General features: G+C 43.7%; 1 protein-coding gene across 1 annotated transcript in view; it reads left to right on the forward strand.

Moving 5' to 3' along the window:
• ascc3 (activating signal cointegrator 1 complex subunit 3) overlaps window positions 1-9971 on the forward strand; it is a 119848-nt gene extending 109877 nt beyond the window's left edge. Inside the window, exons 37-42 of the mRNA XM_070834977.1 lie at window positions 1-144; window positions 3937-4088; window positions 4654-4804; window positions 6291-6497; window positions 7400-7575; window positions 8132-9971. The exon at window positions 1-144 is cut by the window's left edge and continues 81 nt beyond it. Of these exons, the coding sequence (XP_070691078.1) occupies window positions 1-144; window positions 3937-4088; window positions 4654-4804; window positions 6291-6497; window positions 7400-7575; window positions 8132-8279 (978 nt within the window). The 3' untranslated portion in view covers window positions 8280-9971. The remainder of the gene's footprint in view (window positions 145-3936; window positions 4089-4653; window positions 4805-6290; window positions 6498-7399; window positions 7576-8131) is intronic.
• The last annotated feature ends 3958 nt before the right edge of the window (window positions 9972-13929 follow it).

A 13929-nucleotide genomic window follows, 5' to 3' on the forward strand; every position in this document is an offset into this window, starting at 1 on the left:
CAGGTCAACCCCCACTCCTACGACAGCGCCCACACCAAGACCCACCTGCTGCTGCAGGCCCACTTCAGCCACGCCCAGCTGCCATGCAGCGACTACACCACCGATACCAAGACGGTGCTGGACAACGCCATCCGCATCTGTCAGGTAGTGTTCAGTGTTACCAATGTGATAACTGACTCACACATCTATGAGTTATCACTTCAGCCAAACACAAAAACAAGCCTTAAGGATTCAGGCTGGGAACATTTGGACAAAAGCTGTGGATAAAAGATGACTCTTTCACACCACTTGGCAGAAATAATACTCTTCCAATTAACGTCCTGCTTTGAAAATATTACAGAAACACATAAACATTGCATATGACAAAGTATTACTGTAGTTTTAGCATCAGTTACCAACACAAACACAAACTGACCCATTAAAAAAAGTGGATATTATATTATTGGATTATAATTATCTATGCATTAATGTATTCATTACTTTAATGTTGCAGTTGGCTAATGTGGAGCTAAGTTAAATCTGTCTATATATTTGATTTGAAGACCAATAAAGCCTTAATGATATAATAGTAATATAATTTATTCATTGATTGTATTTTGTATTGTTAATCTGAAGTAATTAGTAACTAAAGCTGTCAGATAAATGAGGTGGATATATTCAACTCTGAGTAGCAGAAAATACAAATACTCAAACGCAAGTACTTCAATTTTGTATTTAGTTACAACACTTGAGTAAATGTACTTAGTTACTTTACACCGCAGGTCACAAATCAACCACTGCTTGTGATTTTCCCTTGAAATGTTGTATCTGTACTTAGAGTACACCTGTTACTACAGTGTGTCAGATACCCCATTAATGATTTTGCTTCGACTCTTTGGATTAGTTTTAATTCTCAATAATGGCAGTAAGGGAATGATCTAATGGCGGCATTTGATTAATGCACCGCACATGAAAAAGGAGCCCATCCTGGGGCGCGGTGCTGTGCTGCAGATAAAGCAGAGAATAAGGGGAATGTTAAACATTAGTAGGTCATTTGTACTTGAACTTGCTCCGTCTCATAAATAACACGATGCTCAGACGCTGGAGCCGACGCCGGCGTTGGTGTAGAAAGTGGCTGGAGACAAGGTTCCTAACAACAGAATGCTTAGCACCTCGTCACGTTATCATAGTGAGTAACACTGATAACAACCCCATAAGCTGTGTCCGTGCAGTTAGTTATTCATCCAAGGCTAGCTGGCGTGTATTCAGTCTCTTTGTGTGCACTGTTTGAAGTTAGGACCATGTCTTAACGTCTGTAAGCCATTGTCCACAGCTCGAGATGGGTGTGTGTGTGTGTGTGTGCATATGTACATGTGCTTGTGATTTTCCATGCTGTGTGTCTGGCAGTGATATTGCATGGCTCATGGATGTGGTTACTTCTTTGGTGTCCTGCTGCTACCGTTTACTGAAATGGTTCTGGTCTTTAGTTGGGTTTTTTTATAGTTGGTTTTATTGAATGAATGTACATTTTTATTGTTACAAAATATGTAAAGTGAATATTACAGTCTGACAGACATTTTAATTGACAGATTCCAAATGCACACTTCCTGTAAGGAAATGAACCATGTTACAAAGCAAACTCTCAAGATGAGTTTGAATGTGTGGCTGAATATTCTGCTGATGTTATTAAAGCAGCACACTGATATAAGGTATGTGCTGTTTCTTATCACACAGTTTATAATGCATGCTATCATCAAATGCAATACAATAATCATCAGGCTAATTCACATACAAATGGAGCTGGCAAGCCAACTGTGAACATAGTTGCCAGCCAAAAACATGTTGGCACTACTCAGCCCCGGTCGCTCTCCTAGATGGCTCCAGTAAATGTTGGTTTGCCAGCCAGTTAATCTGGTCGCTAACCAGACAAGAGATACGTTTGGACCTTCAACTGTCTGCAAATCATTCCTGTTTTGGTGGAGCAGTTTATACTCCAGCAGAGCAGAGCTATACACAACTGAATGCTTCCTACTCTCTAGCTTTCTTTAATCTTTGAAGGTGTAGTAAGAATGCATCGTGCAAACATCAAAGACCTCGACAAGAGCACAGCCAGTGTTAGAGCAAGAGGACATAAGAGCAGCAAGACGCTCCACCAAGCTCACACAGGGCTGCTCTCCACAGCTCACACTGCCATCAGACCTCAAAAACAACCTCTTGTCGTTGTGAAGCTGTGACTGAAGTTGATGATGAACCGCTTGGATCCTCTCAGGCGTTAAACATATTGACATACAGATTTAGAACTAGTCTAACTTGTGTTTTACAGGTGTGGTGATACAGCAGCCCTGTGGACCCGTGGTGGAAGCCATGTTAAACCATCCGTATACACTCATTTGTAGGTCAAAATGAGCGTGTATGCCTTTAAAACGGGGTTATTTCTGAGCCATCAGAGTTATTAATATCCTTTCTTTGTGTATTCAAACAGCTTCTCACTTATCCTTTCAGAGGTCTCATCTCTAGACGATGAGTTAACATGCTGCGATTCTCATCAATTAAGCCTGTTGCTGTTGGGCCCGAGCGCTGCTGTGACTTGAGCCGTATTCTGTCATCAATTTGCTCAAGCAGCTACTGTGAAATGTAAATCACTCTTAATTTGTACTGCATTAGCATTTTGATTACCTTTGCCAGGCTTCATCTGTGATTTTTAGTCATAGTTGCTCTGAGGAAATGACTGTTAGATTAATGAAGTTTGTTCGAGAGCAGCTGTGTTCAGCAACCTCAAACCTCACGGACGGGTTGAAGGGAGAATCACGGGTGCGAGCAGGAAATGGAGCCGAGAGCTGGCTAGAAAATGTCGTGCTCTATATTTGAGTGTTTCTCTTCTCGTTCCTCTTCTTCTTTCCTTTCCTCATTTTGTCAGATCCCCTGTGGCTGAAGGTTTGAGGCTCTAAATCTAACCTGTCACTCGAACCATAACGAGCTGGCCTGCCATTCAACAGGCAGCACTGCATCAGATGATCACTGTCATTGTCTTTATTCTTCTTAAAGCATTAACATCCATGAGTGTGGACTGTCGACTTGAGGACTAACCATAACTTTAGCAGTCTTTGGAGATGCTGAAATCAGTTTGTTTTCCTCAGAACTGCCCTAATTCATCTTAGTAATGAGTGACGTACTTTTGAATGAAGTGTGACTTTGGTGTACTCTACTGCCAAGATGATTCTCTCTGGAATAACTAAGACAAAAATGGAGTAAGATATCATGTTAGCTAGTCTCACTAGCTCCGGCCCAAGGTGCTGATACCGTCTGGTACACGTTAATACAGCTTTCACAGAATGAAATCTTCCTTCTTTGATTTTATATTGACCTTTGCACTAAATCATGCGGTTAGAAGATGATGGAAGTGTTGTACCAGCATGACTCCTGGCATCTTTAATCAAATGTGTACAGTTTCACTTGTTGCCTAACACATGGCACCGCAGTGCACTTCTCACGGCCACTTTCAGTTGTATTACTTCTCATTCTGTGTAAGGAGCAGCATTTCTCAGCTTGAGCCTGTGTCTTTAAGGCCTGACATTTACAGTCTTTACGTTGATGACTTTCCTTTGTTGTCACTACATCACTGGTCTCTGGTTTGGTTTTCATCTTTCAACTGTACCTACTATGTATTTCTGCTTGATTGTATCCATGACTGTCGCCTCACACTTTGTTTCTTTGGCACTTTGCTTATTTAATTGCAACACGTGACGAACGTGGACTCGGACGATTATCACAGTCACTGATAGATTACATAAAAGATAAATTAAAAAATTAAAAAACTGAATCCAACCTGAAGCTTTGCACAATAAAATGGCTCTAGGGTGAACCTGGGGCAACACAGCAAGGGGGATTAAAAACTCAGCTGAAACCCTGCAGGGTGACTTCAGCATTCTTCAGCTTCCCTCTGCTTCCTCTCCTCAGGCCATGCTGGATGTGGTGGCTAATGAAGGTTGGCTTGTCGCAGCCCTCGGTATCTGCAACCTGGTGCAAATGATCGTCCAGGGCCGCTGGCTGCACGACTCCTCGTTACTGACGCTGCCACACGTAGAACAACAAGACCTCCATCTGTTCAGGTAAACAACATGTCTTCACCACAGGTACAGCTGTAATCATTTGTAGCTCTAGAAGACGGTTACTCTGCCTCGTTGTTCTCCCAGCTGTGCTTCGAATCACGGTACATCTCGTCATGTTCCATTAACGTCTGAAGAGCTTCTTCCTATGTCCTCTAAAGTGCTCTAGGTGTTTCACTTAAGGGTTTCACGGCTTTAACGGCTGGCTGCTGTAACTTCAAACAGGACTCCGTATTACATGCAAATGCAGAAGCTGGTGTGTTTTTAACCATTCCCTTCTATTCAGAAAACATCGATTACAATCTGTAAACCTCCTACAAAGATGCAAACACACATATAGGCCCTAGTGAGTTCATGTTTAAAGCAAAGTAGAGCAGTTTTTCCATGCACACGCCATATGGATTTCCCGGCCTGCATCCTACAGTGTCGAATAATTTTGTGCAAAGTCAATAAAAATGGTAGAGAGGTATGAGACGACAACACCCACAGTCTGTGTGGTGAGTGACAGCAGGAAGCATTTGCTGTGATGCTGTCTCATATCCCTTCCTTCTCTTCAATCCCTCCATAGGAAATGGGCAAACAGGAAGGGGAGGAGCGGCGTGGACGGCTTCAACGGGCCAATCGAAGGGCTTCCTGAGCTGATTGCTGCCTGCAACGGAAAGGAAAGTGCGTTTGCTGCGATCCTCGGCCAAGAGTTTCAATCACATCAGATCGCCCAGGTAATTTAACTAATATCATCACACCGAGAGCAAATTGGAAACATGCGTGTCCATCAGAATCAATGAGGCGTACTACAGAAATAATGAAAAAAATAGATCGCAAGCACTTGAATACTGTACGTTTCACAGAGAGGATCTTCAGAATGGGCCTATTCCCACATTTAGCGCATTTGGATCACACACTATCTCACACACACACACACACACACACACACACATCATTATCAGTGATGTGCCATGAGCAGTCTTGCCACTGTGGTCTCAGATACCTCCAGGATCCCCAATTACAGCTCCACTGATAGGGTTTACAGCTCCAATTTAAGTGCTAATTGCAGCAGTAATGAGAGTGTCCGGGCACGACGGCAGGCCCTGTGGCTTCACCCAATCAGTGTCCCCGCTTTCCTCCTTCCCCACCTTTACTACCCTGCTGCCCCCACCCCCCCCACGGTGTGGCGGCCTCTCTAATTAAATAATTAGATGTGCAGCAGCGTTCCTGTCTGACTTGCTCACAGAGAGTAATCCTCACATAAATAGCTTTTGCCGGGTGAATCAGAGAGGCTTTTCTCCTCCCAGCCCTCAACACACACACACACACACACACACACACACACACACACACACACACACAGCCTTCTCCATTAATGTTTTTTGTGTTACTCTCTCTGCACCATTATCTTTTTTATGTCTAATGTCTTCCTCATGGTGGAGCTTTTGGGCTGAACCGAATGCTAAATTCTCCAAGAGGCACTGAAGACCTACTGTACAGAAGTTATCGGATCAGTCCGTTTAACAGACGTCCTCTTAAAAGCTCTCTTTTTTTTATTCTTTTATCTTTTTACCCTCAGTATTCTGTGCTCCCTCTTTGAGTGCCACCGTCATATTGTGTGAGAAGTGAGTGATTAACGAGCTGAAAGGAAATTAACTCACTAATTATATGACACCACATTCATTTGTGGACACCATTTGTGATTCTTACACAGATGTTAATAACTCTATAGCAGGACAAAACGATATTGACAATGCTTCCTCAGCCCACCACTCCAGACAACAGCACCATCATTAGGAATTAACAATAACACACACAGTCGATGCCTCGTGGTACCAGATTAGATTCAAGACAAGCGCACGTTTTAGGTAAGTAAAGAATGAGATCAAGAGAAAAACATAGAAACAATCTCATGCAGAGAATAAAAAAAAGATGTATTAATCCCTCCCTGCAACAAGCGTTGTCTCTACATCGCTCTCTCTTCTTATAGCTAACATGAACTCTAGCCTCCTCTCTCACCCAGATGTGCTCTCAGGTATTGAAATGTGTTACCTATTGATTTAACGCTAATTAGCATGGATGGATAAAAGGGTAGAGCCCAACCCAATTTCTAATAATCCAAGGAAACTAGAGCCGGCACATACGATCTGAATGGCTCTCCTCATTTCCTCCTAATCCGTCCTCCCTCTCTTGTCACTCTCTCCTGTCGGCCTCGTCCAGGCATGGTCCTTCCTCAGTCATCTCCCGGTGCTGGAGGTTGAGATGAGCGTGAAGGGCTGGTGGGAGAACAGCCAGGAGCAGACGGAGCGCCGCCTGCCCGCAGCAAGCGCTAACCTGAGGGAGGAGAGCAGCTGGCTGAGTGTCCACGCCGACCAGGAGTACGTCCTGCAGGTGTCACTGAGACGCATCAACGTGGGCCAGCAGAGGGTCAGTACTGTATCCTCAGTGTCAGTACTCAGCTTTCTTTACAGTCACTGTGATGCATCATCATTTTTCCTCAACAGCAGGAAGCTGTTTCCAGTGAAAAAACTCAGGCAGACAGAGTCAGAGACCAGCTGGGGAACACAGTGGAGCATTTAGATACTGAAGAGCGAGATATTTCCCTCAGGAGCCTGTGGAGATCAAAAACTGAGCTAGAAGTAGAGTGAATATTGGATTTAGATTCGTCAGGTGGACACAAACTCAGCTCCAAATTAACACTAATGTTACATATTCTACGTTTCTATTCTGGTGTACTTTAGCACCCCAGTTAGGTGCAGCTCCAGATGTTTAATGATTTATGTTGTGCTCTTGTGTGGCACCAACAGTTGATTCTATATAAATCTGGTTTCACTCACAGTAGAAAAGTAAAAGTCCAATTCAACTCTTTTTTGACACCCAAACTGTTGTTGACTAGTCGTTTACCAGAGACCCCAAAAGTCTAAAGTGCAGGAAATATTAAGTAATGCTGCTCCATGCATGACTGATGCTGAATGAAAATTGAACTTGGCCCCCATAGAGGGCTATAATTTGTTATCTTTTGACTACTTCCAATATGGCATTCCTTGTTCAGGTTGCTTTGCATGTTGGCTGCAGATGCAGTTCTGTCGTAGGAAGATATACTGATCCTCACATGGTGCAGATACTTAAAGGGGCACTCCAGTGATTTAGTATTGCTCTTCTATAATGCTGGGGGTTTGTGAAAATGTCTCCAGCCTGCTCTGGACGACCCTTTAGAAGGATCCAGCTCTCACGGAAATAATTTGGATGTACAGTGCACGCTGTAACCTTTTCAGACTCTTTTTTTTGCAGTGAAAAGATTGTGCTGACGAGTGTGTCCGTCATTTCAGAGGAAGCAGGACAGTAAGGCTGAGGCTCCCAGGTTCCCCAAGGCGAAGGACGAAGGCTGGTTCCTGGTCATGGGGGAGGTGGATCGCAGGGAGCTGCTGGCTGTCAAGCGGATCGGATACGTGCGCAACCACACGGCTGTGTCTGTGGCCTTCTACACACCGGAGAAGACTGGAAAGTAAGTGGCCACGCAACAAGGAAGGGTTTAAGTCGTGCATAAAGACGAGCTTTCCTCATACACACAGTTTACAGTGACTGAAGGGAAGCACGTGACTGAACTGCTTCATTATTATCATTGTTAGTAGTTCAGCCTCAGTAATTTCATTTTTATCAAATGTTACTCAAGTGTAGAACTAGTGCATTAGTTAGGGACTATTTTTAGTAGCGGATTAATCCACATATTTGGGGGCAGAAGGATGTTATGTGTGTGTTAGACAGTGATAGAGCTCTATGGCACAGGGAAGAACACTCAACACTTGTTAGTACACTAATAAAATACAGATTATCAACAGACAGAAGCAGAAAAAAGAACATTTTATACTGAAGAAGCTCCGTAGAAATGTAGAAAATGTCAAATCTGAGATAAGCCACATCTTTAGTGTATGAAAAACACGATGAGCTGAAGATGACATTTTAAAACCAACAGCTTTGTAATCTATCCAGAGGGATAAAACTGGGTCCAACATGATCTAGTGCTCCTCCTCTCTGCTGATCCATCCGCCTTCTGGTTCCAGGTGTATCTACACACTGTACCTGATGAGTGACAGCTACCTGGGTCTGGACCAGCAGTACGACATCCATCTGAATGTAACGCCTGCCAGCATCGCCGCGCAGGTCAACACCGAGGTGTCCGACTCAGTGACCGACTTGTCCCTCAGCTGAGGATCAGTGACAGAAAAACACAGAAGACATGATTGTGATGTTTCAGTTCACTACAACACCTTGAGTGTGTTTGTTTTATTGATTTGACTTAATTGAACACTGAACTACATCAGGAATCTTCAAGTCTGGTAACAGCTGGTATTTAACCTTTGGCTTGTGATGCTAAATACCTGATGGACAGTAGTTATGTCCCATTTCAGGGGGTGTATTTGGTTTTGTAAACTAAATCCACAGGCCAACGAGGCTTTCCCATTCCACATGTGGCCCTGAAATACAACTAAAGGCCTCAGTATCCTTTAAATCAACCAGGCTGCACAAGTTGTCAACATCTAAAGGCAAAATTGTTTACATCCCAGCTACATCACGCCTGATCTTTCTCTGAGAACAAGTGGGAGTGAGGGTGCACACTGGTGGCGTTGAACCTGGTTATAACGCACAGAATCTGACAGAAGGAAGCCAACCTGCACCCTCACGCTCACTCAGTCATAGTGGAAAGTCAGCGATACGCCAGGTGTATGTGCGAAACCCCCTTTCACCCATTCCAGCTCCGACAAGCCTTACATCCAAAGCCAGCTCACGCCAGGGGAGCTTTCACCTCCGTTTTGTCCAGGCGAACTGGACAACATTTACTCAATAAAATCAATTCCAGTTAACATCCAATATGTAACAGAGGCTCCTACTGAGCTTTGGAGAAAACGCTCTGCGCCCCACTAGATATGTTTCAGAAAAGAAAATACACAATCTGGCAACATCACTGATGAACGTCACACATGTTCATACACTGGCTCCACCCTGAAAACCCAAATCAAAACCCCTCTTGCTGTTTCCATCAGACACTTGGCCTACATATGCTTCCACTCAGGTTTCACCGGCACGTTTATAATAACCTAGATTATAATATCGCTGGACATTATGTCATGAAAATATGTGAGTCGAGTACTGAGATGTGTTTAGAAAGCAACATGCTTCACAGATTCAGCTCGACGGAGAGTAATAGAGCAGCATTTCTGTGCCCTGTGCGGCTCTGTCGCTCCGTCTGCTGTTTACCTGATCAGAAACGTTTAGAAGAAAATCTGTTCAAGTCACAACAACCACTGTGGCCTTATGGGAAAATAGCAAGGGGTAGATATAAGTGACGCAAGGTACAAAAAGAAAAAAAAAAAGGAATTGATTTTACAATCAGAAGTTAGATTAAAAGTCTGAATTGAGACAAAGCGAAACACACAGTTGGTTTTGCAGAGGGGGGGGGAGGGACGTGGCTTCACTGTGCCAAACAGGAAAGAGCTGACAGTTTATTTAATGTGCTGGAGTAGGTTTCAGTGCAGGTGTGAAATATGCTTCTTTCCACTACGAAGGCTTCACCCAGGATCACCAAACTGTCTCATCTGTTGTGTCAAATAAATCTCCTCCTGCTGCCAGGAAATCTTCCTCGGTTACTCTTAAGTGTCCCCAGCTGAAAGCTTGTGATCAGACACTGAGGTCGTAGAGAAATTTGACGAAACACAAATACAAAGCGGCCAAACGACCAGAATACATCTTCCCTAAAGTGGAAATGGCTTTAAAATGATTCAGTTTCAGGAGGAGTTACGAGAACGAGAAATGTGCAACGGTTGAAATGTGTCAGTGAGTTTATCCACTGCAGGCAAATCTTTGGATTGTGTAGATCAGCTTCTAAATAAAAGCATCGTTTCACTCCGAGACCAGGGCCTCATCCTTCCTGTGGTTCTACACCTCAGCTGTTCGGCTGTCCACCTCTGGATATCACATTAGCCTGGTTAGTCTTTGGCGGTACGAGTCGTGGTCGGGACTCAACCACACGGGAACCAACCAGCCAAGGACTGTAGTCTCTCCTCTAGTCTGCTGGAAATGAAACAGAAGAAGAAGTCATCTTTACAAACATTTATTCCAGTCAATGAGAAACCATCAGTGTTGGTTTGGTGCTGAACAGATCATCAAAGGTTTGAAATGTTCTTCCAATCAGGCTCAGTCTTTTCTGACATGACGCCTCTTTATTCTGATCAGCACCAGGCTGATGAACTTTAAGTGAAGCTGCACCAAATCCATGGTGGAGCTGTAAACATGGAGCCGGCGGGGGGGGGGGGCGGTGGAACAGTTAACTGGCTCATGTGCAGATCTCAGTAAGTGATTTTTGTTGGCCACGTGTGTTCAGTAGGAGCAGGTTCAAAAACAACATTAACATATCTGACTTTCTGACACACTGAGCGTTTTAGCCAACAGCTGCTTTTTCACACATCCAGCGGTTATGGAGCAACATTATGATCCACTTGGGGTCACCTCATGACCTCATGAGCTAAATATTCTCTCTCTCTTTTACTTTTTGGTCTCCTCCTGCTCCTGAGGGAGAGATCGGCCTCTTTAGCCGCTAAATGTTGCTAAACCAGCTACTTTCTCACCGTGTGTCTGCTGTTTGGAGCCGAGCAGGTAGTGCACAGAGGGTTTTTACTGGTTTCTCCTCTGCTGCAGCCACAGACGACACTATTAGAGCGGTGAGACCGAACCAACCCAGTGAAGGTTAAACCACACAGCTACATAATGAACCCAAACTCACTAGAAATGTACTTTAAATATAAATTAAAAATATCACTTAAACAGCAGATGATGTTACATTAGATCAAGTTCACTGACAATACTTGCAGAACCCGTGTTTAATGTATTCATCTCAGCTTGTTTAAAGGGGAACTTCACCAATTTTCCACATGGAAGTGTGTCTCCAGATCTTGGGGAGTACTTCTGTATAAAGTTGTATAAAGCCTGTGTCTCCTCGGGGAGCTGTGTGAAGTCTGATTTAAAAAAAAAAGAAAGAAAGAAGAAAGAAAGAAGTGAGCTCACCAGTCTGCTGCCTGCCGCTTACAGGCTACATCAGCCGCTATTACCATAACAGTCAAGTTTTATTCTGAGTAACGTAGGTGTCGGAGAACGAAGAACATGTGGAATAAAACTAAATGATATTTGTGTTTCTGCTGCTTTGATTCTGATCTGATCTTTTTTTCAAATCGCCGTATTGGTTATGAAATCCTGTTCATACTAATTACGGCTAAAGTAAACTGTGGTTACGGTTAAACAATGACAACACTTGGGGAAAGATCACGGTTATGTAATTTTAGGCCGGAGAGATTTCAAACTCCAGTCGGTCCCATGTGCAGTATCCCTCCGCACCCTGACATCTGCTTCGCTGCACCACATGAAGGCCACATGAGCCCTTTTCCAGAGCAGACATTTTGTCCTGTCGCACCAAGAGACGTGCACAAGTGTTGTAAGAACATTAACGATGGCTGTGTTCCCTTCAGGTGGCTCTCCAACACCCTGAAACCAAAGCAGCTAAATGGAATTGGTCCATTTTCATTCATTTGATTACATTCAGTACATGTGTGCTTCTTTCAACGTGTCCTGTGTGAAAAAGGCCTGTTGGCACTAAATATATGGGATTTTTAGATAATGTTATTATAATACAAGACATCCCAAAAGGGCTTGAGGAAATTCTAAAATGAAATGTTAATATTTATTAGTTAGTATTTGATGGTTGGTCAGTAACTTTTAGGTGAAGTTTAACAGACTGAGCATTTATACACAAAACAGACTTTGAATAAACACAAATTAATCTAGAAATAATACGACATATAATCTCAGAACTGAAATAACAATTTGTCCCTTGGAGAGACAAAACAGGGCTTCAAGATCCGGTTAGTTAAGCAGGACCCTCCTTATGTAAGGTGATGTTTTGTTTCCTATTAAATTAGCACAAACGCACATAAACACTTTAAGGGTTTCTTGATTTCGGGGCCAAAGCCCTTGAAGAAATAACTTGGATTAAAGGCAATTCGTGTTAAATATGCTCCAATAAAAATTAAAAAAAGTGCCTTTAGGCCAGTCCTGGTATTATTTCCCAGATGTTGCAGACAGACCTGGTGTAAAAATCTAGTTTTAAGACAAACATATGTCCTCATAGTTTCTTAATCTAATAAAGGAACGTCTTACATTCGCCATATTTGAGTTGATGCCACACAAGCTTAGGCCTCACGCTTCTATACGTGTGCTTAACGTTGGGCTGCAAGTAATTATGTCGATGTTTGATAAATCACTCTCAGCCTGTGAAATACCAGAAGAGTAAAGAGTCCAAGGTGACGTCTGTAAACGTCCCAAACATGTTTCACTCCTCTTTGATGCAACATTAAGAAAAGCAGCAAATTCACACATTTGGGAAACAACGTGTTTTTATTTCTGCTGGAAAAATTCTCACACAAATCTCAGATTTTTCAAAATATTTGTAGATTTATTTTATCTTTTTTTTTTATTTAATAATTGATTGATTGACTTTTCAGCTGTAATTTTAGTAATGGTAATGGAGGAAGTGTGTGTGTGTGTGTAGAGAGGATGGAGGGGGGGTCTCAGAGGGGCCAGCAGCTCATTTTTGCCCCAGAGCCCCCTGACATGTGCGGCCCTGCCGGGGCCTGGGTGTCCTCGTACTTTACACCTGCCGGTCTAATAATAATAAAACTCTAATATCTGCGTGAGAACAATCAGTTATTTGTTTCGGAGGGTCCCGGTGTGCAGGCAGGTGTTCTCAGCAGCATGATGTTTTAATAATGTTCCTCCAGAGGGAACTTTCCCCTCTAATTAAAACTCCCCTGGAGCTCCGGAGACTACAGTGTCACTTCTGCATCTCAGAAACACATTAAGTCACCCAGTCTGCAGCTCTGCTTCGATAAGCTCTGATCTTTTAGCAATAATAATCAGCTTTTTGTGATCACTGGGCTAAATCCGTCCTGACAGCACGGAGAGTATTTTTCGACCGTCATATTTTCCACAGACGAAGTCTAATTACCAGCAAATTTGCAGTTGAAGCGAAGGTTAAACCGGCGTCAACCATTCCGTGCGCCTGCAGCATCCCTGATGATTTTCTCACCGCAGGCTGGATCCCATTACCGAGCGGCCCCGGCGCATCCAGGGAGGGAGGCAGGGAGGCAGGGAGGGAGGGCCGCGATGGTGCGCGGCCGCTGCGCCTTCTCCATCCTGTCCTCCGCGGGTTGGAGAGGCGCAGGAGCCCGGAGTTTAAGCCTGCTTTGCAACGGCATGAAAACTATTTAACACTTCGGGTAATGTGGTGAGTTGTGACACCGGATGTTCTGACGCATGCATAATTCCTCCTGATCACACACAGCAAAGGGCCACCTGGGAAAAAGCGTGAAGACAAAAGCAGCCACAGCTGAACATGTCGGAGGTGGTGCAGGTGAGGTGAGGTGAGGTGAGGGCGTCATGTGACACTGACAGAGGCCACCTGAGGGCCGAGCTGCGTGCTGTTAGAGGGCTAAAATCTGTCTTACCAAGAAATGAAACGATGACTGTGTTGATCTTTACTCGTGTGTGTGTTTGTGTGCAGGATGTGAAGCTCTCCGCAGAGGGTGAACTCCTTCACGCACAGGCCAAACACTTGACTTTTCATTTGCTGCAACAAACAATTTCAACTTTGGTTTTAGATGTTTAGTCTGGAGTGTCACACGAAGCATCATCATCATGTTCAGGACCTTTAGGCCTCTGCGTGGATCTAATGTAACATCCCCATATTTATTATAGATGCTGTGATGGAAATAGTTTGTCTGCTGGTTAACTCAGCGTGTTTGTGCCAAATATT

This window comes from Pempheris klunzingeri, chromosome 8 (assembly GCF_042242105.1).
Source record: "Pempheris klunzingeri isolate RE-2024b chromosome 8, fPemKlu1.hap1, whole genome shotgun sequence".
NCBI lineage: Eukaryota > Metazoa > Chordata > Actinopteri > Acropomatiformes > Pempheridae > Pempheris > Pempheris klunzingeri.